General features: G+C 43.0%; 1 protein-coding gene across 4 annotated transcripts in view; it reads right to left on the bottom strand.

The window, feature by feature from the left end:
- The window catches only part of LOC102173333 (kalirin), a 513,182-nt gene that overhangs the window by 8,874 nt on the left and 482,962 nt on the right, over positions 1 to 21,346 (bottom strand). For all 4 annotated transcript variants that reach the window (XM_018045796.1, XM_018045804.1, XM_018045808.1 and 1 more), the window contains exon 33: positions 18,024 to 18,126. In XM_018045796.1, the coding sequence (XP_017901285.1) occupies positions 18,024 to 18,126 (103 nt within the window). The remainder of the gene's footprint in view (positions 1 to 18,023; positions 18,127 to 21,346) is intronic.

Here is a 21,346-nt window from a genome sequence, read left to right as displayed (position 1 = left end):
GGGGCAGAATTTAGTAGGCTACTTAAAGAATTTAAATAAAGGGTAAGCAGGGCCTGACCAGGGTGATGTGATAGATATTTTGAGGGAATCATCCTTAGTGACTTGGCTGTGGACCGGCTGGCTATCAGGGGATATTGCCCAAAATGGATCGACAGATATAAACCTGGGTGTCTGGAAAATTCTGCTTCTGCCCCAAACAGGGAAGTCAAGCCAGGTTTGTTGGTTTGAGAGAAAAAAGAAAACTTTCTGATGCCGAGACTGAAGGAAGCTGACATCAAACTATAAAGACTAACTGACAGTGTTCACTATGCCATCATTTGGTCTTGTGTTTGCTTGCTAGTTTCCTGGTTCCACAGGAGAACCGGGAGTTCAGAAGGCTGGGGACCAGGAGAACCGGGAGTTCAGAAGGCTGGGGACCAGGAGAACTGGGAGTTCAGAAGGCTGGGGACCAGGAGAACCGGGAGTTCAGAAGGCTGGGGACCAGGAGAACCGGGAGTTCAGAAGGCTGGGGACCAGGAGAACCGGGAGTTCAGAAGGCTGGGGACTGGCCTGTTTGGTGTCACTGCTGCGTCTCCAGTCTGCAATACTGCCATGCACATAGTAGGTGTGCAAAAATGTGCTGAGTAAATAGTGACTATGAAACTGTCATTAGCAGTAGGTCACTTCAGAGATATCATCTTGGAATTTGTGTCATGGACATCAGAATGGAAGCAACAAAAAACTATTATTGAAGGTGGGGGAAAGAGAATGAAAAATCAAGAGAAGTTCCAGTTCAGTAAGCATGAAGCAGCAAAGAGGCGTGAAATGGCAAAAGCAAAGGAGGTGCCTGACAATATGAGGGAGAGAAGAGATGTTGAATGTACCAGATGGAAGTGGGCACAACACATGAGACTCAGAACCTGTGGACAGGTTAACCTTACACTCACTCTGAGTTGAGAGAGAGAATGAGAGCATATAGAGCGTTACACATAAAGGTGAAGATATGAGTAATTTGGTAACCATCATGCCAAACACAACTCTCATTATTCCTTAGGTGCTCCCAACAAAGTCCAAATTCCTTTGAATGGTGTCCAGTGTCTTCCATGATTTGACCCAACCAATCATTTCAGCCTTGTTTCCCACATCTCATCTCACAAAGTCCACACTTCATCAGGCATATTTACTGTGCATGTCCCAAACTTATCCTATATATTCCTTTCTCCCTTTCCCTGTTCTAAATGTTTGGTCCATTTAGAATGACATTCCTCCCCACTCCCAATACCAGTCCTGCCGAGATAAACTCTACCCACTTGGTAAAGTTTAAGGCTAACCTTTTCTAATCTTCCCAGACTAGGTAAGTTTGGTTTTATTTTTCATTTAAAAATATTTTGCTATTTTATTTTTAAGAAGTTTAATTATTTTTGGCTGTGCAGCACATGGGATCTTAGTTTCCCCATCCAGGATTCGAACCCACACCTCCTGCATTGGAAGTGTAGCATTTTAACTACTGGACCACCCAGGAAGTCCTCCAATTTTCTTCATAATATCTGTTCTGTATTTCTAGATCTCTTTCTTACCCATAATGCCCAACACATTACCTTGTGTTTATTGGGTCTTCATTCATTGATTTAATAAATAATGACAGAGTCCCTTCTGTGAATCAGTATTTTGTTGGATTTGGTGATGCAGTAGGGATATAAAACAGATATGTCTCTGCCCTCTTGGACCTAACATCTGGTGGAGGAAGCAACTGAGTAACCAAACAAACACTGAGATAGTCAATAATGGTGATAGGTTCTAAGAAATGACAATACAGAATACTGTGAGAGATGTGACTCGGGGAGAGGAGCTAGTCAGAGGGTCAGGATGGGCTAAGAAGAGAGAGCAAACGGGGCCGACTGTGGCATGAGAGGACTAAGAATTTTCTAGGCAGAAGGAACAAAGGGCCTGAGATGGCAAGAAACCTGACACATTCCTGGAAGGCCAGGAAGATTACGGGGCAGGAAACAAGAGGAAAAGTGGCTGCAGTGAGGAGAAGAGGGCCGAGGTCCAGGTCATGCTGAGGATTTTGGTATTCATCCTAAGAGCAAACAGATGCTTTCAAAGGGACTGAAGGCACAGATGTAAAGAGCTTACACTTTAAGATCACATTGGCCTCAGAATGGAGAAGAGATTAGAGGAAGGTCAGAGTGAATGCCTGGGCACCAATTAGGAGGCTTCTTTTTTTTCTTTTAAAGTTTACTGAGTGTTTAATATAGCTCTAATGTTATGCTTGAAATTGTTTAAGTTAGTTAAGTCACTTGCTCAGTCGTGTCCGACTCTTTGCGACCCCATGGACTGCAGCCTACCAGGCTCCTCTGTCCATGGGATTTTCCAGGCAAGAGTACTGGAGTGGGGTGCCATTTCCTTCTCCATAGGAGGCTTCTTTCATAGGCCATGCGTGATAGTCCCGTAATGTGGACTAGAGTGGATTATACAGACCATCAATAAACGCCGAAAGAAGGCAGAAGCAGTCTTCCGGAGTCATTAACTAGGATTGAGAAAAGTTGAGTTTCACCTTTACAAATCTCTCCACTAATGTAAATCACAGTCAACAGCACTTCAGCTCTCCAGACCCCTTGGGAAATGTGCCTTCCGGATAATAAAGTGTTCTTGATGACAAAAGGTAAACAGCAACACCAACTTTTTCTTCCCGTTTAAATCTTTTTATAAATAGCTTTACATCTCTGACTTCTTAAAAAGAAAAATAAACTGAACATAATTTTCCCTTCTGCTGACAATTCCAACAGAGTAATGCTTACGGCGTAGGACAAAATATGAAGGATGTCCTAAGACATGCCAGGTTATATACCTTCAGTAAAAGGACCCAGCGGCTGGAGTGTGGCTTCCTCTGCCAGCTTCTGCTTTCATAGCTTCTCTGCTTCCTCTTCTGCTATCAGTAGCTCAGCTTTTGCGGCTACTAGTGTCTACATATAAGTAACTTTCTCTTATGGGCTAAGTTTCTAGATGAAAATGGTAAGAATTACATATAAAATTAGGATTTGAGAGGATCTCCTCTGAGCATAGATGCTTAGTTTTGCTATGTAAAGATTTCCTACCTGGGTCTTAGATCTGTTTGTCGAACAAGTGAGTTCCAAATCCAATGGAGGTATCATCTGTTTTCCTAATACACTTCATTGCTTTAACTGTATTGCCTGTTACATAATATGTAAAGTGCAACAGATATATTTTAAAATGTCAAAGTCTTTGTTCTTATTCTTTTAGTAAAACAGAGGTAAACTTAGGGATTGACAAAAGCCCACATTATGTATAAAGTTTCCATATTGGTATTCTCCACTATTCTGTGGAGAATAAAAAGATGAACTCTATTTTAAAGGACTAAATGTAAGAAATGTCTCATTATATCCCATCCTATGAGCCTTTAACTTACAAATGTGTTGCCTTCAAAATGTCAAATTAGATTTAGATGCTTTTTAAGACACAATAGAATGAAAAGACTATCCACAGAGTGAAAGCAGATATTTACAACGTGTATAACCAACAAAGGATTAATATCTAGACTATATAAAGAAGGCCCAAAACTACACAAGAAACAAACAAATAGGCAGCTCCCTAAAAAACTAGGCATCATGCCCCTGCCATGAACAGGGGCATTGCAAAGGAGAAAATCTAAAGGCCCACTAAGATGTGGAAAGATCTTCAACTTCATTAATAATTAGGGGACTGCAGATTAAAACCATAAGCAAACATTACTACATACCCACCAGACCTGGCTCTCTCAAGTATACATGATGATGCGGAGCAGTAGAAATTCTCACATATACTTATAGGTAGGAGTGGAAAGCTGGTATCAGCAGTTAATAGTAATGAGGAAGATACATGTACACACTATCGCCTAGCCATTTCTTTCTCTTTTTTCACTTAGCAATTTCATTCCTAGCTTTATACCCTAGAGAAACTCAAGTACATGCCTTCTACAAGGATACACATACAAGAGTATTCATAGCAGCATTGTTCATAATAGTCCCAAACATCCCATGTGCAAAATGGATAAATAAGTTGTGGTATATTCATACAACGGAATACTATACAACAATGAAAATGAATGAACAGCTACACATGTCAGAAAGGAGGAATTCCATAAAAATAAGTGTTGAGCAAGAGAGGACACACACACACAGAGAATGAGTCTAGCCATATAAAACTTTACAAGAGTCACCCTGAAATAATATTCTTTAGGTATACATACAGAGAAGGTACAATAATAAAGAAAATCAGGGCATTATTATTATGAGTGTCAGAAGAATGGTCACCTCTAGGGAAGAGGACAAGGCTGCGACCAGAGAGGGGCACACATGGCACTTATGGAAACCTGGCCATGTCTTGCTCTCATGAGCTGCATGGTTATTATGTGTATGTCCACTTTATAATTACCTATTCAAATGCTTAGTAATTTTTATGCATTTTAGTATACCTATTCTACATTAGTAAATTTAAGAAAAAGTTTAATGTTGACCAGAAGTATCTGATTAGGAATGCATTTTATCCATAGATAGATAGATAGTGAAGCCGCTCAGTCGTGTCCGGCTCTTTGCAACCCCATGGACAGTAGCCAACCAGCCTCCTCCATCCATGGGGTTTTCCAGGCAAGAATACTGGAGTGGATTGTCATTTCCTTCTCCAGGGGATCTTCCCGACCCAGGGATTGAACATAGTAACCGCTAATCAGACAAGTCTGTAAGTCTCATTCAGTTAATTATTCTAGAGTTAAAAGTCCAATACTGCACATTTCAATAAAAATAACAGAAAATAAGACAGTTGCAATATTATCAGTTAAACAAAATATATATGAGAGAAATATTAAATAAGGATTATTTTAAAGTATCTAATATCAGATTGGAAAAGATAAAAAATATTGAAGATACATTAGGTGGCAAGACTGGAGAAACTGACACCCATACTCAGCTGGAGAGAGTATAGATTGGTCCAACTCCTATACGGGGTGATCTAACAACATCTATCAAAACTTTTAAATACATGTTCTACTTCTATTACACCGGTAATAAACTCATAACTTACAAGCGTGAAAAACTACATTTGTATAAGGATTATAGCCCTGTTTGTAGTGGTAAAAGACTGGAACATCCAAGGCACCCATCAATAGAAGACTGGTTAAATAAATTATGGTCCTCTTAAGTAATGGAATACTGTGTAGCCATAAAAAAGAATGACCCAGCTCTACACATCCTGCTATGAAATTACCCAGATTTGTTACAAGGAAAAAAGTATAAAAGAGTACTTATTGTTTGTTTACTTGTTTAGACATTTTCTAAAAAGAATAAATGTGAGCTTTTATATTTTAAAATAATATTCCAAGAAAAACCCCTAAATTTTAAATGTGTATGTATTACTGTTTCAAAAGTTCCTTTAAAAAATTTTGAGTACATCTGCTTAAGGAAAAACAGATTTAGATTATAATGAGGAAGTATAAGAAACTTTTGGAAAAAATTCTGAGGGAACTTTTTAATAGTTCCCATCAGAACTAACAGGTCATTAAAAAAAAGCCTAATTCCACATCAAAACAAAATACTTCTTTTGATACAGATGTATCAGTTGCATTGCTCTTTTATAATCTGTCCATGATTAGAATAATTATTCTAGAGTTAAAACTGATACAAAAGAGGAGAAATAGAAGGAAGATAAACTTCAAGGTCAAGCTCAAATTTCACTTCTGGTGTAAAAGCCATCCCTGGTTCCTGGGCTGTTGTTCAAAGTGCCTATAATTCTGTTAAAAACAATGTAGCATATTGTGTGGTAAGTATATATCTCACCTAACATTCATTGTCCTAGTTTCTCTGACGCTAAGCACAAAAATTGGAACCAAAGAAGTGCTAAGTACAACTGTGTCCTTCCATAAATACAAATAACATGTATATAGCCACTGTACATGGCATCATATATAAGACACTTGCGGGTGTGAACTCAGGAAACTCTGGGACAAGGACAGAGGTTGTTCTTATATATCCTGAATCTCCATGGTAAATGGTCATCAGTGAACACTCAATAAAATTCTGTTGAATAAAATTCAGTGTACCTAAATATTTGTACCATTTTTGTCTCTAGCTAATTTCATGCTTCTCTGTTAACAGATTTTCCTGCTTGATCAGGAGTTAATGGTAGTGCCTACTTCAGTCAGTTCAGTTCAGTTGCTCATTCGCGTCTGACTCTTTGAGACCCCATGGACTGCAGCAAGCCAGGCTACTTATTTGCCTCCTAAATGCATAACCAATCCAGTGGTTTGGACTTTATATGTCCCCATTAGAAGTACTGTTTTAAATTTAATGTTAGAAAATATATGCCTAAAATATTTTTCTTTGAGCAGTTTTCAATACATTTTCATGGGTTCAATAAAGGTGCTTAATATCTTGTGTGTAAAGAGGCATAGAAACGGTGACTTCTTGTTTTGGGGGGTTGCAGGGTGAAGTGGAATGGGGAGATGAGTTAGACTCTGTATTACAGATTTCAGATTCTACAATTTGAAATAAGTTCCTTGAATAAACTCTTCCCCACTTCTCATCCCCTCATATCCTTCCTCATTATCACCATCATCACCTGTTATTATAACAGTTTTCCCTTTTTTAAAAAATAACAATTTTCCTTTGATATTCTTGTTTTAGGAGATAGAAGTAATGTTTGGGGGCTATGTGACTACTTCCTGATCTCTTCTCTTTGTCTGGAATGTCTACCTGCCAGGAAGGCAACCTTCCCTAACTGAAACTCTACTGACTGCAACTACAGCTCAAAGGTGATAGTGGTGGAAATTCTAACATTCTGGTTTGAAATCATTATGAATCAAGAAGTGAAAAACTGGGGGACTACCTTCAAGAACTCCCATGTTATCTTTTTAAAAGATTTGCTGAATTCTTTTAAAATAAAAGCTGCAATAGTGTCAATCACAGATACACAGACACAAAATAGATGTAAGTTGCAGTGCATTCCAAGTATCTCCAATTTGAGTATATTTAGGTTCACAGCAACACAAAGAGAAAGGTTTAAGCAGGCCACCTGGGTGCTTTGTCTGTTTTGTTCACTGCCATAACCTCTTCGTCTAGAATAGCACCTACCAAACAGTAGGAGCTCGATAAATGCTTGATAAGTTAATCAATGAGATTAACAGATAGCATGCATCAAGGTAATGATAGTGAACATTTAACATCCTCTAGTGCTCACCAAGTCAGACCATATGTAAGTGACTAACAGCAGAGTCTTGAATGAAACGTTCTAAATCCCATTCCTGCAACTGAAAGGAAACCAGCTAGCAGAAGACAGGAAAACACAGAGCCCGTTTTTTTCTTCATGAACGTCAGAGTGGAGTACAACCCCTTGCATATGACAAAGAGAGCAATACATATGGGGGCACTCAGTAAACACCCCATAACCAGCATCAGCAGGGGCCATGCAGATTTAGAACTGCTCTTCTGAACTTTGCTGCTTCAAGGAGAACCAATTAGAGCATTAATGATGATAATAATAATAATGATTGGAGATGAACATTCTGAACTTAGAAAACTCAACTCTAATACGGGGAGGCTGAAAACTTGACTATCAGCTCTGAACAAGGCAGTGACTACTCCAACACAACCAGGGCCAGATCCAGTGGCATATGGCAACAGAAGATCAGAAAGACTGATTAGGAGAAGGAAGGGCCTGGTGGAAACTAGGGAGCGGACACATGGAATGGGTCTAGTCTTTACAGATCTGCACCTTCCAGCACTTCTCTCAATAGGAAGAGCTATCAGGGCAGAAGTAGGCTGCGCCTCTCAGCAGGCATTTGCTATTTGTTGCCCTGGGCCAAAGTTCCATCCTTGGGGTTTTTTTCCTAGGGGCAGGCCACCACAGAGGACAGGCAATCTTGTTTCTCTTGACAAGGCTCTGCTTTCTGGCAGTAGGATCATATCATCTCACCCCGATGCCACAGAAACGTAGATCTTCCCATGGCCATCCTGTGTCCACTATATCCCACTAGTCATGACAGATAGGTGGGCAGTAGCCATGAGCAGTAAGGCAGTGAAGCTAAGCTTCCAGGAAGGTAAAACCCACACAAGCATTTTCAATCTACAATCAAGATCACAAAAAAGGGTAATACTTATCCACTTATCTACCAAGACTTCCATGTTATGGGAGAAAACATGTCAGATTTGACAGCACAGCACAAATAGGGAAAGGAAGCTCAGCTAAAGCACAACCACCACCTCAAAGCCTCGTTCACCCACCCCGTCCACTCTAATCTCACTGCTTTGGCTCTGGATGTTTATATCTTGAAATTTCTAAGAGCTCACTCTCACCCCTCCCAGGAGAGCTTGCCTCCAGATACCAGAACTCCTACTGTCATCATCCCCTAGTCATCCAGGAGCACACCATTTTAAGAACAATATTTCCCAAAGCTTGTTTCCCTCTTACCAGTACCTTTAAGAAGGTAGATTCAGTCATCTTGTTCTGCACTAAAAGAACTTTTTAACTCAGAAGGATAAAGGGCGAATGATATGCCAAGAGGTCTGTGCAGAACAATCGAGTAAAACCCTCGCCCTGAGAGCTGCCACTTCTCTCTGCCTCCAGCCTCCAAGCTGGCCCTGCCCTCGACCTGTGCCATCTCCCAGTCTTGCGTCCCTTCTCCCCAGTGTGTCCGACCAGCAGTGTACTTACTTGAGGCTTGTTTGCCTTGGACTGTTGCCAGCTAATCCACTTGAACATCTTGGCTTGATCTCAGATTTGCGTTCTGCTTCCACCAAACTTTTTACAAATAGAATTTAAGTTTGTGGTGGGTGGCAGCAGGGTTGAACTTGTTCTGAAGACTCACGCTCCCACACCGCTTGGAGGCAGGGATCGGCCTCACCACAGCGCTTACTGCCCAAGCTCTCAGAATCCGACAGGGAATTTGCCTACAGTGGCTTGAAGACTCTGGGGCAGAATCGCACTCCCACCAAGGCCACTACATGAGTCACAAGTACTTAGTATCAAACAGTCTGTGGTAGGCATTAACAGTTGATAAGTTATCTTTCTCCTTTGCAGTCTGGAGACAACTTAAAGAACCACTTTGTAATCTACTTTGGGTTGCTGTAGATTTGCTGGGACTGGACAGGGAGGTATAGAGGCAGCTGGAAAAGAAGCCAGTAACAATAGTGTTTGTTTCTGCTACAAAGTTTTAGAAGCTGAACTATCAGTAACTACAAAAGTACTATGCTTTTGATTCCATTTAACAGGCAGGAGAGTGACTTGGGCTTGAATCTGAGGCCTACCATGAACTGGCTTTGTGATTCTGTGCAAATCACCTTGTTCCCTTTACACAGGATGGAAATAGAGGGCTAGAGGATATCTCGGGCTCCATTCTTCCTTGAGTGTCTGTTTTCAAACTCCAGACTTACCTGGAGTCATATCTGGCCTCTGGCCAGCCCTATAGCTATCGCACAGAGATCTAATCTACTGACAAATCACCTTTTGCAGTCTCCTGACTTCTGGATCATATATTTGCACAATACCACCGCTGGAAACCAAGAAACTTGCGGGCTCAGTGCTCGGTGATCTGCCTGTGTACTGCAAACTGCTTCTCAGCCATGGTGGGTTATGAAGACTATTTGCTTTCTAGATGATCAGTAACATTTATGAAGTCTAAGTATAGGTTTCAGATGTATCCACCTCAAAGGAGTACAACTGTAAATCTTTTAAAGGTATTTATTTAAGAGTTAGAAAATGCTCTGTTACTAGATGGGAGGCAACACAAACCTCTCCCTCTAAAGAAACAGTTCAGGGCCCTGAGATAAAGGGCAGAGTAACGGAAGTGGTGAGGACTCTCCTGGAGACCCATTACATTTTTTCTTTCTAGCTTTTAGCATTGTGCATTTAATAGGCTAGACCTCCAGAAGGTGGGTCACCTGCTCAGGCCCCAGGGCTAAATGTCACACGTTGTCACAATCTCATTCTAGAGACTCAAACTTGGGTGGACCATCTTGATGGTTTTCGTTTTTGTTTTGTTTCTTCAGTTCAGTTCAGTCGCTCAGTCGTGTCCTACTCTTTGCAACCCCATGAATCGCAGTACACCAGGCCTCCCTGTCCATCACCATCTCCCGGAGTTCACTCAGACTCATGTCCATTGAGTCAGTGATGCCATCCAGCCATCTCATCCTCGGTTGTCCCCTTCTCCTCCTGCCCCCCAATCCCTCCCAGCATCAGAGTCTTTTTCAATGAGTCAACTCTTCGCATGAGGTGGTCAAAGTACTGGAGTTTCAGCTTTAGCATCATTCCTTCCAAAGAAGTCCCAGCGTTGATCTCCTTCAGAATGGACTGGTTGGATCTCCTTGCAGTCCAAGGGACTCTCAAGAGTCTTCTCCAACACCACAGTTCAAAAGCATCAATTCTTTGGCGCTCAGCCTTCTTCACAGTCCAACTCTCACATCCATACATGACCACAGGAAAAAGCATAGCCTTGACTAGACGGACCTTAGTCGGCAAAGTAATGTCTCTGCTTTTGAATATACTATCTAGGTTGGTCATAACTTTTCTTCCAAGGAGTAAGCGTCTTTTAATTTCATGGCTGCAGTCACCATCTGCAGTGATCTTGGAGCCCAAAAAAACAAAGTCTGACACTGTTTCTACTGTTTCCCCATCTATTTCCCATGAAGTGATGGGATCAGATGCCATGATCTTCGTTTTCTGAATGTTGAGCTTTAAGCCAACTTTTTCACTCTCCTCTATCACTTTCATCTAATGATGATCAATAACTTTATTTTTGTATTTTTATTATTTCATACATTTATTTTTTAAGATCAAGTACTTCCTTATGTATGCATTGAGTTGTCCATTAAATTCTTTTGAATACATTTTTAGTAGACCTGTATTACACTGTCTTATTTAGATATATCTGAAAGAAAATTCAAACAAAACCAACCAACCAACCAACCAAAAAAACATATGAAACAAAAACTCTGGTCTTTCTCCAACTAGAAAATGTACCAGTGGCCTCTCTGTGTCCTCTCAAATACCAATTCTCTCTCTCTTTCTCATATGTTGTAATGTATTTTATAATATCTCTATTAGCTATTGCTTTGGGTTATTTACACCTTCTTTATTAACGCAGATAAAGGAGTTTTAAAAAGCATGTCTTCTTTTATAATTTTATTTAATTTAATATAACTTAAAGAGTAGCCACAAAATACAGTCATTCACCCAAATATATCATAAAATTGTGTATATTATACACACAAAAAAAATCTAGGGCTATGGCTCATAACACATTATTCCCTTTATAACAAGTTATATCCTGCCGGTGTATTGCATCATCCTGATTTTTTTAAAAAGAATTTGCTAAGTGAAAAATATTACAATGTGTGAACTGATAGGCTTTTTATTAGTCTTGACACTGATGAGTCTCCACATTTCCAGATATTTGGTTTTTATCCTTAGTGGCAAAAGCCAGTCATCTGTAGGCCCTTAAAACTCCAGTCACCTATAGTCACCTGGACAGTCTCCTCTGCTTCACACCCTCTTTTGTACAGGATCTTGGCTAGTCCTTGAAAATCCCAGGAAGCTGAGATCATTGCCTTCACTGTACAGACTTGGAGATGGAGGCATGGAATGATTGGGTGGCCCATTCAAGGTCCTGCCACTGTAAGCAATCAGGGACTGAATGCATGCCTGATTCCCCAAGCCATCCTCGTCCTCTGTGCAGCTGATGCCTTTGCAGCCCACTCAGACTCTCTTTCCTGCTGGGGTGCCATGCCCCACGTCTTTGCATGTTGGCTGCTAACAGCTCACAGCTGCCACAAAGACCAGCCCTCTGCCTCAAGGTAGGGCAGATTTTGGGTGCCATTCACACTCCAGCTCCAGGAGGGATCAGGCTGAGCTGGACTCCAGCTGAGGCCACGTGCACATTTGTCTTAGCTCCTTCTACAATGGGCCCTGTTTCCTGCCCCTTTCCTTGAAGGGACGCCAATAAATTCCATGTACAGGAATCCCGGTCTCAGACTTTGCTTCTAGGGAACTGGAACCAGTAAGCTCTCCTTCCTCCCAAGAAGCCCTATATCCAGCCTTATTCTCTGGAGAATTTTTCTACTTAGGAGCCCATTTATTTATTTTTTAAGATATTACTTTATTTTATTTGGCTGGGATCTTTCTTTAGTTGTGGCATGGGAACTCTCAGTTGTGGCATGTGGGAGCTTCTTCTGCAACCAGGGATCAAACCTTGGCCCCCTCCATTTTAAGAGCACAGAATCTTAGCCACTGGGCCACCAGGGATGTTTCCCTATGAGCCCATTTAAATGGAGAGTCCATTTTTCTCTCCCCCTGTCAACAATAATCCCTGCAAGGAAACTAACTTCTTACATTTAAGGCAAGTTCTTCCAATTGCAGCATTAGTCCACTTTTTCTTACAGGAAAAACCTAGGAGCCTTTTTAAAAATCTCTTGTTAGTAGCAGAAGACTAGAATGCCATCCTTTCTCTTTCTGGTTATTTACCTTTCCTCCCTATATAGGAAAGCAAGCCAAAGGAGGGCTTGTTTCATTCATTGCTGCCCTCTCAGCATGGAGATCCGCACCTGCTATGCAGCAGAGCGTGAGCGGAGAACACAGCAGAGCATAACAGAGCATGAGTGAAGAGAGATGAAATAGGCCAGTGCACGGGCTGGGCCCTCCCCAGTATACCAACATGGGGGCTAGACCCTCTCTGACTACAGCCCTTGCACCTAGCGGCCTGTTCTGTGCTCCCAGAGTACATGTGTCAGGATCACCAGGGTCTGACAAACCAGGTGAGGCTCTTTAGTAAAGAAGTTCTTTCCCAGAAGGCTTCTGCAGCCAGGCTGCCCTGCTCCTTGTTAGTGGTATTGCATTACCACAGTGAGTGACCTTGTAGGAATCCTTTGTCCCCTTAGTCAGGCCCTTGCCATCTCTAAACAGAACATTTCTTCCCAAATAGCAGAACACAGTTTTGGTCATAACTCATTACACTGCTTTGACAGTTGAGAATTTAAACACTTCTGAGTTGTATTCTGAAATCGCCGGGCTTCTCTAGGCATTTCCCTGTCTCCCTTCAGCACATTGTCATTATCAGCCCACCTTGTAACTTAGATCACATTTGCTTGTTTTTGAAATCCCTCATTCAAGCCACAGTCAGCCCCAGGATGTTTCAGCAGTATTCTTCTGTTATAATTTTTGCAGAGAATAGCACTTGCAGCTCAATTTCCTGTCTCCAGCCAGCCTGAACATGTCTAGAAATTCACAGTGTATTTTGGATGGAGAGCACCCTTCCTAGGAGGGGTTTGTAATGTACAATTCAATAAGCACTTATTGAGCATCTCTGGCATGCCTAGTCTAAACAACATATACATGCATAGAGACTATCACTGCCCAGCTGGCTACTTCTGTACCATTAGTTGGTAATTATTTGGCAGATACCCATCTTGTTCAATGACAAGACACTTCTTCACTACTACCTAATTACTCAGCCTTGCTTGACTAGAATTCTATGATTCTGGATTTCTCTGAAATATGGTTGCCAACCTCCATCACCTAATACATGTATAAGCAAAAGGGTCTTGTAGTCATGTCCAGAGTAGCATGAGCATATTCTGGACAGAATTGGAAGGGGCTTAGACCCAGAGCTCTATGGACAAAGTAAGGACATCCATTTGCCTTCAGGGAAATGACACTTTTACACAGGACAAGGATAAAGTAGAACCTAATTATGCAGACCCATTTGAGAGCTGAACAAAAACAACTTTGGGGAGAGCTATTCATGTCATTTACTGAGGCACCCATGTTAGCTCTGTCAGAATTTAATGCAGAATTAAGAATACTAGAGTGATTCCTCATCAAGGGAGGACATACCACAAGCAATTCCAGCTTCTCTGTTATAGAGGGAATGGGGACATTCCCTTTCCTAAAAAGAAGAGTCAGACAAGGATAGACCCAAGTTTCAAAACCTGAGTGGGAAATGAGGAAGGGCCAGGTGTTGGGCTCTTGCTGGTCTTCTGTTCTCAATCTTGTCTTTACAGTCAGAATGTGGATGAAGTCACAAAAAGTATGTTTAGCCAATAATGCTGGGGAATGCATCTGATACACTGGTCAGAATAATTCTATATTCAAAACATGCTGGAATATGGATGGAACTAAACAAGAGAACATCTAATAGATATTAAATAGTCCAACACTCAGGTTACTAAGTCACCTGCCCAACTAAGAGGGGGCCACAGAAACAGGCACGGAGGTTCCATGAGTCAGCACTGTACATCCTACTATACAGGGTAAAACACCTTAGGGAGGAGGGCAAGCATCGTCGCTCTAGAACAAGAAGCTGAATTTGCCTCGGTTAGTTCACACCTAATGTACTATGTCACTCTGGAGGCCCCATTTTATATAGATCATCACATACTAGAGTAAATCCGAGGAAGGCAACCAGGATAAGGAAAGATCTGAAAATGTGTTAATACAAAGAATAGCTGGAGAAACTGAGAACTTCTAAAAAAGAAGATTAATAGAAAAGACAAGTCAACTGTCTTTAAATAAAGCCTTAGGGGTTACCACTGGCCAAAGGTGATACAATTTGAGGGTTAAAATGAAATACCTGAGAATAATGGATTATAACCCATTAGAAAACAAAATAAGCCAAGAGCCAATGCTAACAGCAAATAGCTACATTTTAGATTCTAAGGCCTAGCAAATGGAAAGTGCAATAACGTTGTTCTATTTATAGACAAGCAAACTGAAGCTGTGTCCCTTTAGGTCTAATATGGAAAAAACTTTTTGACATTTAATGAACCACGGACCTGGAGGGCAGAACTCTATTCAAGAACTTCCAAAGAGTTTTAATATGCTAAATAATCAAGTACTCTTATTTGCAGTATCTGGATTTCTATTTCCTTTCTAATAAAGAAAGTTAACCCTTACTGAGTGTCTAATCGGTAACAACTAAATATATTTTACTTAACCTTCCCAAAGACTCAGTGAGATGGGCATTATCTTTGTTTTATAGATTGGGAGATTAAGGTGCAATGACTCATGCAACGTGACTCAAAGGGCAAGTGCCAGAGCTGGAATTGGAAACCAGGTGTGTCCAAACTCCTTCCACCCTACCCAACACACAAAGGACACATAAAGTGATTGCAGAGGTGTCTTAGGGTCCCACAGTTCCTGGAGGCCATCCGTCCTGGCCCTTTGATGGTTCTGTTTACCATCTATCCAGCCCACAGCTCTACTATTCTCATTCCTCTGGATTAGAAGAAAAAGACTGGGGCTTTTTTAGAAACTCACCATTAAAATAACCCTGATCTCTGTGAGGTATCTCTGCCCCATCCCTTCCCCACAGTCACCTTGTCTGCCCTCCTGCTGAATATGACTCAGCCTACCTGAATTAGCCCGTTTTCTCTTTCTCTTCTTAAGAGTCTATTCAGCTGGCTCCTTGGAAACCAATGAAGACTAGTTTCCAGGTCTTGTGGTATAGTTAGGGGGAAAATTTAACACTGTTGATAACATCTGTAAATTCAAAGATACCAATAAATAGTTTCTCTGATGAAAGGCAGTGCAGGTCAAGGGGACACACGGCTGTCCCCTTCTCACTGCTTAGTGTTAGAAGAGTAAGAACATTCCAATTATGGTGCATGGTCGCAGACAGGCCTTCCCTTTATTTAACTGTTTCTAAGTGATTTTCCAGGTTTCGTGTTGGAACATAGAATCTCTCTTCATCTTCCAACCTACTGCCCATATTTCCCAAAGGCTGAGAAGGCAATTGGGAATTGACCAGTCCTCCAGCTGATCAAAGCTTCTTGCTTGTAGTAAGGAAACTTCCAGGTTTCTTTAGCATATTTCTAAATACACTATTTGTATGTTTGGCTGCTTTCAGACCACCTGTTTTAGCTTCTGCTTCATTCTAGAGTTCCCCGCCTGCTCTGTTCATTCCCCAAGAACTTCCTGAGCATCCCTGTGTGCTATGTGCTGAAGGGACAGCCGTGAAACAGACAGACATAACCCCTGCCCTCATCAGGGCTTAAGAGCCTGGCTATAGAGACATACATGAAACGAAAATTACACAAATAAGGATTCACACTCAACAAAGAGTCCACATGTCTCTACAGTATCCAGAACAGAGCTTGGCACGTGGTGGGTGCTTTTTCATGAGTATGTGACTGGAAGTTTTGTGAAATGTGCAGAAGGACCTACTAGCTGAGTTCATCTTAGCACTGGGAGCTCAAAGCTTTGACTTGGAGAGTGAGGGGAAAATATGACAGTGAATCAGGGAGACATGGGTTCTTGTTTCTGCTTTTCTACTCGCTGCTAGGGTTTTCTTATGTGAGTCACTCAGACTTCCTGGCATCAGTTTCCTCACTTGTGAATAACGTGTAAGTACCAGGGTTCCTCATTAATAAACAGCTGCTGTCAGAAGTGGTCTGCTAGACCACCCTGCAATCACCCTGCTAGAAGACAAGGAGAGGCTGGAGTGGAGGCTTCCTAAGACAACTGTCTCTGGCCGAGGTGTCTAACGGCCGTGGGGAAGACAAAGTAGCAGCCGGAAGGGAAGCATCCCCCGGACAACCAGCATGGAACTGAGAGGCTGCTACCGCTGAACTTGGGAAACATGAGCTTCACTTACCACCCACTGACTGCTTAAAAAGAAACACTTTCATTCATAGGATACTCTAGGTTATATTTCTAAACAACCAATCAGAGGAGAAAGGAAGTACAGAAATAGTTTTCTTTGTATGTTTAACAAGTAGAAAAATCCAATTTTCCATCTACTCCGATAGTCAAAAATGAAAGCAGGATGTCAAATAGAATTGATTACCCTGCATGTCCTTGAACACTAGTCGAGAATGATTTTGCACCATGATCTTCAGAAATTTCCAGTAAGAAAAAAAAATTTGGAAAAATCCTAATAAATGCAGATTATCTTAAAAAAAAAAAAAAGTCCCTAACTTAGAAAACTAAAATGAAGTCAGGACACAGCATGTTGCCTGAGGCTGGAGGACTAAGGCCAAAATACTCAGTCTAGAAACTAGGGTCAACTGACCTTTGAAAACCCCTACCTTTATTAATAAAATCCCTAGTATTCAGAAAAGGATCATGTCATAGTCTTCTGACCTTGAGGTAAACAGATGAGAGGAGGGTCAGAGACAGAACCTTCCCCTGCTCCTGATGCACAGTCAGACCGCTGAACTCCTCCCGTGGCTTGAACAAACACTCGGAGTCTCTGCTACATTCTCCTTTCTTTGCCTCCTCATCAGAGCTCCTTTTACTCACTTGCTCCAAAATGTAAGAGAGCAAGTGACCAGGTTTTCTCCTGAGACAACTACATCCCTCCACATTGCTTCAAACATCACTTCCTGGTCCTCTGCCCCTCAGGAACTGAACCCCAGTACTCTGGCCAGAGAAGGGCATCATTTTCACCAGAGTGCCTTCGGACAGGAGGCATCTCTGTGGCCGTTTCCAAAGTCACTGGTCTTGGTCTAACTTCGGGATGAGCCAGTCACAGCCACTAAGGTCTCTGGAAACTATCCCAGTCTCAGCTTCCTGAGTTTCAGCCTCCCAGAAAGCACAGCCTAATAAGTGCCACTGGGGCATCTCAGGAGAGGAAACCCAGACTTGCTCTTTACTCTCACCAGTTCTGCTAAGCTTTGATGGCATGAGAGGGCTGGCTGGCCCCTCAATCTTCTGTCCCCTCAGACAAAATCTCCATGCTGTAGCATATCTCCTCCAGCCCTCCAGCTCTTTCCCCTCTGGCCGCCACAAAGGCCACTGGCTACTGAGGTCAGGCTCCACTGTGGGAGACATTCCCCCGTGGGTGGCCCTCTAGGAGTGGTTAAGCCAGTAGGAAGTCTTGGGGAGGAAGGTTGGCTGTAGCATATCTCCTCCAGCCCTCCAGCTCTTTCCCCTCTGGCCACCACAAGACCACTGGCTACTGAGGTCAGGCTCCACCGTGGGAGACATTCCTCCATGGGTGGCCCTCCAGGAATAGTTCAGCCAAGTAGAAAGTCTTGGGGAGGAAGGTTGGGGCACTGGCCTACCTTGTCACTGTCCGCTGTGTTCTGGGAGGTCCTAGAGGCAATGGAGATGGTGTCTGGCTGGCTGCTCCCATCCCCCTGGCTGTCAACATCCTCCACTCCATCCCTGCAGGAAGAAGAGAAAAACAGCAGGGGTGGGGGTGGGGGGGACAACTGTGGGTTTAGAGCACACAAGGATTTCCAGCTGGTCTGGCAGAGCAGAGCCTTAGCACTTTTTAGCAGGGATTTGTCTAAAATTATCCCACTAAAGGAAGCAGTCCCATGTGATTTTCAATGATGTCACTTCTTGCGCTTAGCAAATACATAATCACTATGTTGATAACTGAACACAAAATGACTCTCTGTAACTCTTCTGGCCCATGGTACAGAGGGGGCAGCTATTTATTTTCACTAGGAATGGGTCTATAATAGGCAGTAGGAAGAAGCACGTCCTACTTAGCACCTGCTTAGTGCAATAGGAAGAAGCACATCCTCTCGAACTGTCTGGGTCATCTGCAACAATCCCAGAGTTCAGGGCATTCAAACAGATTTTGTGCATGCTATAATAGGATGGGGGTGGTTTATAGCTGGCTTATAAAGAGAACAGAACTGAGAAGAATTTTTTTGACCTGTGCTTCTCTTGCTGGGATATTTTTTCCAGGGGAGATGATCCTTGGGAAGGTCCTTATGTTGGACCCTCAACTCCTGCGTCTGGAGGAAGAGTTTATTGCCTTCATTTTGGTGGGTCTTACTGATCGCATGCTTATTTATGATGACTTCTTATTAACATAGAAAGCCAAGGCATCTTCTCAAAGATAAGAGGACAGTCACAGATTCCGCAGCAGCTCTGGAGCCAGCTGTGCTCCTGAGGGTCTGACCGGACAGTCTCCCAAGTGTACTCCTGGCCTTTGGACCCCTTCCTAGGCCCCTGGACCATACAGCTATTTCATTCACATGCTCCCTCAACTCTGCTGCTTTACAACTGGGTCCCAATCCCATACTGAACACAAAGGCTGGGCCAAGGGGGATTAGATGTCTGGCAACTGGTGAAAGCCAAAGGGTCAATGTCAGGAAAAACTGGAGGTGTGGGCCAAGGGTTGGATAAATCAGCACAGGAAATGACAGCACTTCCTATGGGGGTCTGTGTGAAAGTCATACCCCTGCTACTACTTTAGAAAAACATGGCCTTAGGAGAAATGAGAACTCACGCCCGAGAGTGTTACTCCATGGGCAACAGTCACTGAAGCTGTCTCACCAAAGTCTACACAATTACAGTCTACGGTGTGGGAGTACATGGACATGTGTGTGCGTGTGTGCATACATGTGATGCATATGTACATACACAGAGAGTGCTAATCATAAAAAGCTTCTCCCACTCAGAATGATTCTAAGTCAACTGTTTTCTCACCACCACTTGTGGGCTTGGGAAATGCCAACTTGTTTTAATAATATAAGCCACACGTTCGTAGGAAGGAAAATCAGCTGTAAAAAAAATTATGTGATGCGTTTCAAAACCAAAAATAAAGGACATTTAGATCATCTGTTATTTTAGATATCTGGAACACTGCTCCCCACCATTTGTAGATAGTTCCGAGCTGGCTGTACTTTCTGCTTCCTACTATTCTGGCCCATTGCAGTACCTTCTGGTCCACTCCAGATGAAGCTAGTTCTGGCGGAGGTGAGGAGCCTAGCCAGGAGGGTAGGTAGTATTCCGCAAGCCAACCCATTCCTCTGTAAACTCTGTCCCCGTATATAGGGAGCCAAGCTAATGAAATAACACAATGCCTGGCTGTTCTCTGCAGAGTCCACCAAGGTTTCTCACTCTCTCGTCACCTGACAATGACCAAGGAAAGGCACGAGGCATTTCCAAGGTATGTCCATCCCATGTTCCAGAAATGCTCAAATTCTCCTGCTGGAGGAGAAAGGGGCTCTTTCCCTGGACAGCCTCGCCTGAATATCCTTTCCCATCAAGGTCCTGGACCTTCAGTTCCTTATAACAGTTTTTCATTCTCTCTTTTTTATTGAAGTAAAGACTTGCTACAGAAGGATCTGTCTCTAGTACTAAACTAATTGTGCCCCTTACCCTGACACAGGTAACTGAAATCAAAATAACCCCTCCCCACCACAGTCATCGGAGAAGGCAATGGCCCCCCACTCTAGTACTCTTGGCTGGAAAATCCCATGGATGGAGGAGCCTGGAAGGCTGCAGTCCATGGGGTCGCTGAGGGTCGGACACGACTGAGCGACTTCACTTTCACTTTTCACTTTCATGCATTGGAGAAGGACATGGCAACCCACTCCAGTGTTCTTGCCTGGAGAATCCTAGGGACACGGGAGCCTGGTGGGCTGCCGTCTCTGGGGTCTTACAGAGTTGGACACGACTGAAGTGACTTAGCAGCAGCAGCCACAGTCATCACTGTTCTTTCAGCACCTAGAAGGGGCCTTATCCTGGCCATGCATGTTCTGGGGCTCCTGCCCCTGGAGGAGTCCCTCTCTACCTCAGCCACACCCTTTTTTCTACCACCTCTCTTGGTGGCTCCCTGGCTTGTGTATGCTGGCTGGTACCAAAGGGTCAACTAAACCTTCTGAATTTATTCCATTCATGAATAGAAGAGGAGAGGACAGCCTGTTATCGCCAACATCCGTAACCTCCAGAACTCTGGTTTCAGTTGTTTTTTTTTTCAAGTTTTCCAAAACTGACATGAAGTTTTGCTATGCTTTCTTTTAAAGTGCCCTGCAAAGAGTCATTGAAGGTGACTGTCACAAGGAGACTTGAGAAAGAAATACTTAAGCAGTCACCCACTGGGGGAAAACTGGGCTTCAGAAGGACCCAGAGAGATGAAGATATTACAAAAAAAAGTCATCTTCTGCCCAATCACAATGCTTGCCTCAAATGAAAGAAGGTGAGGGCTTGGCGGGGCGGGGGGGGGGGGGGCGGTGTAGAGTAAGAGCTGCAGTGACACCATACCCCTGCCATCACAGTCCTTCGGCTGTCTAGCCGGTCCAGAGAGCCCTCCCCTCAGCCGCCTCCCTCCCAAAGCATTCCCCATTCACTTCACTCTAGTGCCCATCACAAGTCCTCTCTCCCTGATGCCTGCAGCGTTTCCTGTCCCTACCGGTGGTCCTGGCTCTTCTTGCTTAATTATCCCATGTGTGGGACATGCCTGTCAGATGGTTCTTGAGGGAATGGACTCCCTTTTATATTCCTGGGGCACCCAACACACTCAGGTGCTCACTGAAGCTCTGCTGAGTATAACTGACAGTGATGGGTGAGGTGCTTAAGCGGTGGTGACTCCTCTTAGGTAGAATTCAGTGTGGTGTCACAGAGAGGGGTGCACCACCCCCAC

Source organism: Capra hircus, chromosome 1 (genome assembly GCF_001704415.2).
Source record: "Capra hircus breed San Clemente chromosome 1, ASM170441v1, whole genome shotgun sequence".
Lineage (NCBI taxonomy): Eukaryota > Metazoa > Chordata > Mammalia > Artiodactyla > Bovidae > Capra > Capra hircus.
This window is presented reverse-complemented; position numbering and strand designations above follow the sequence as displayed.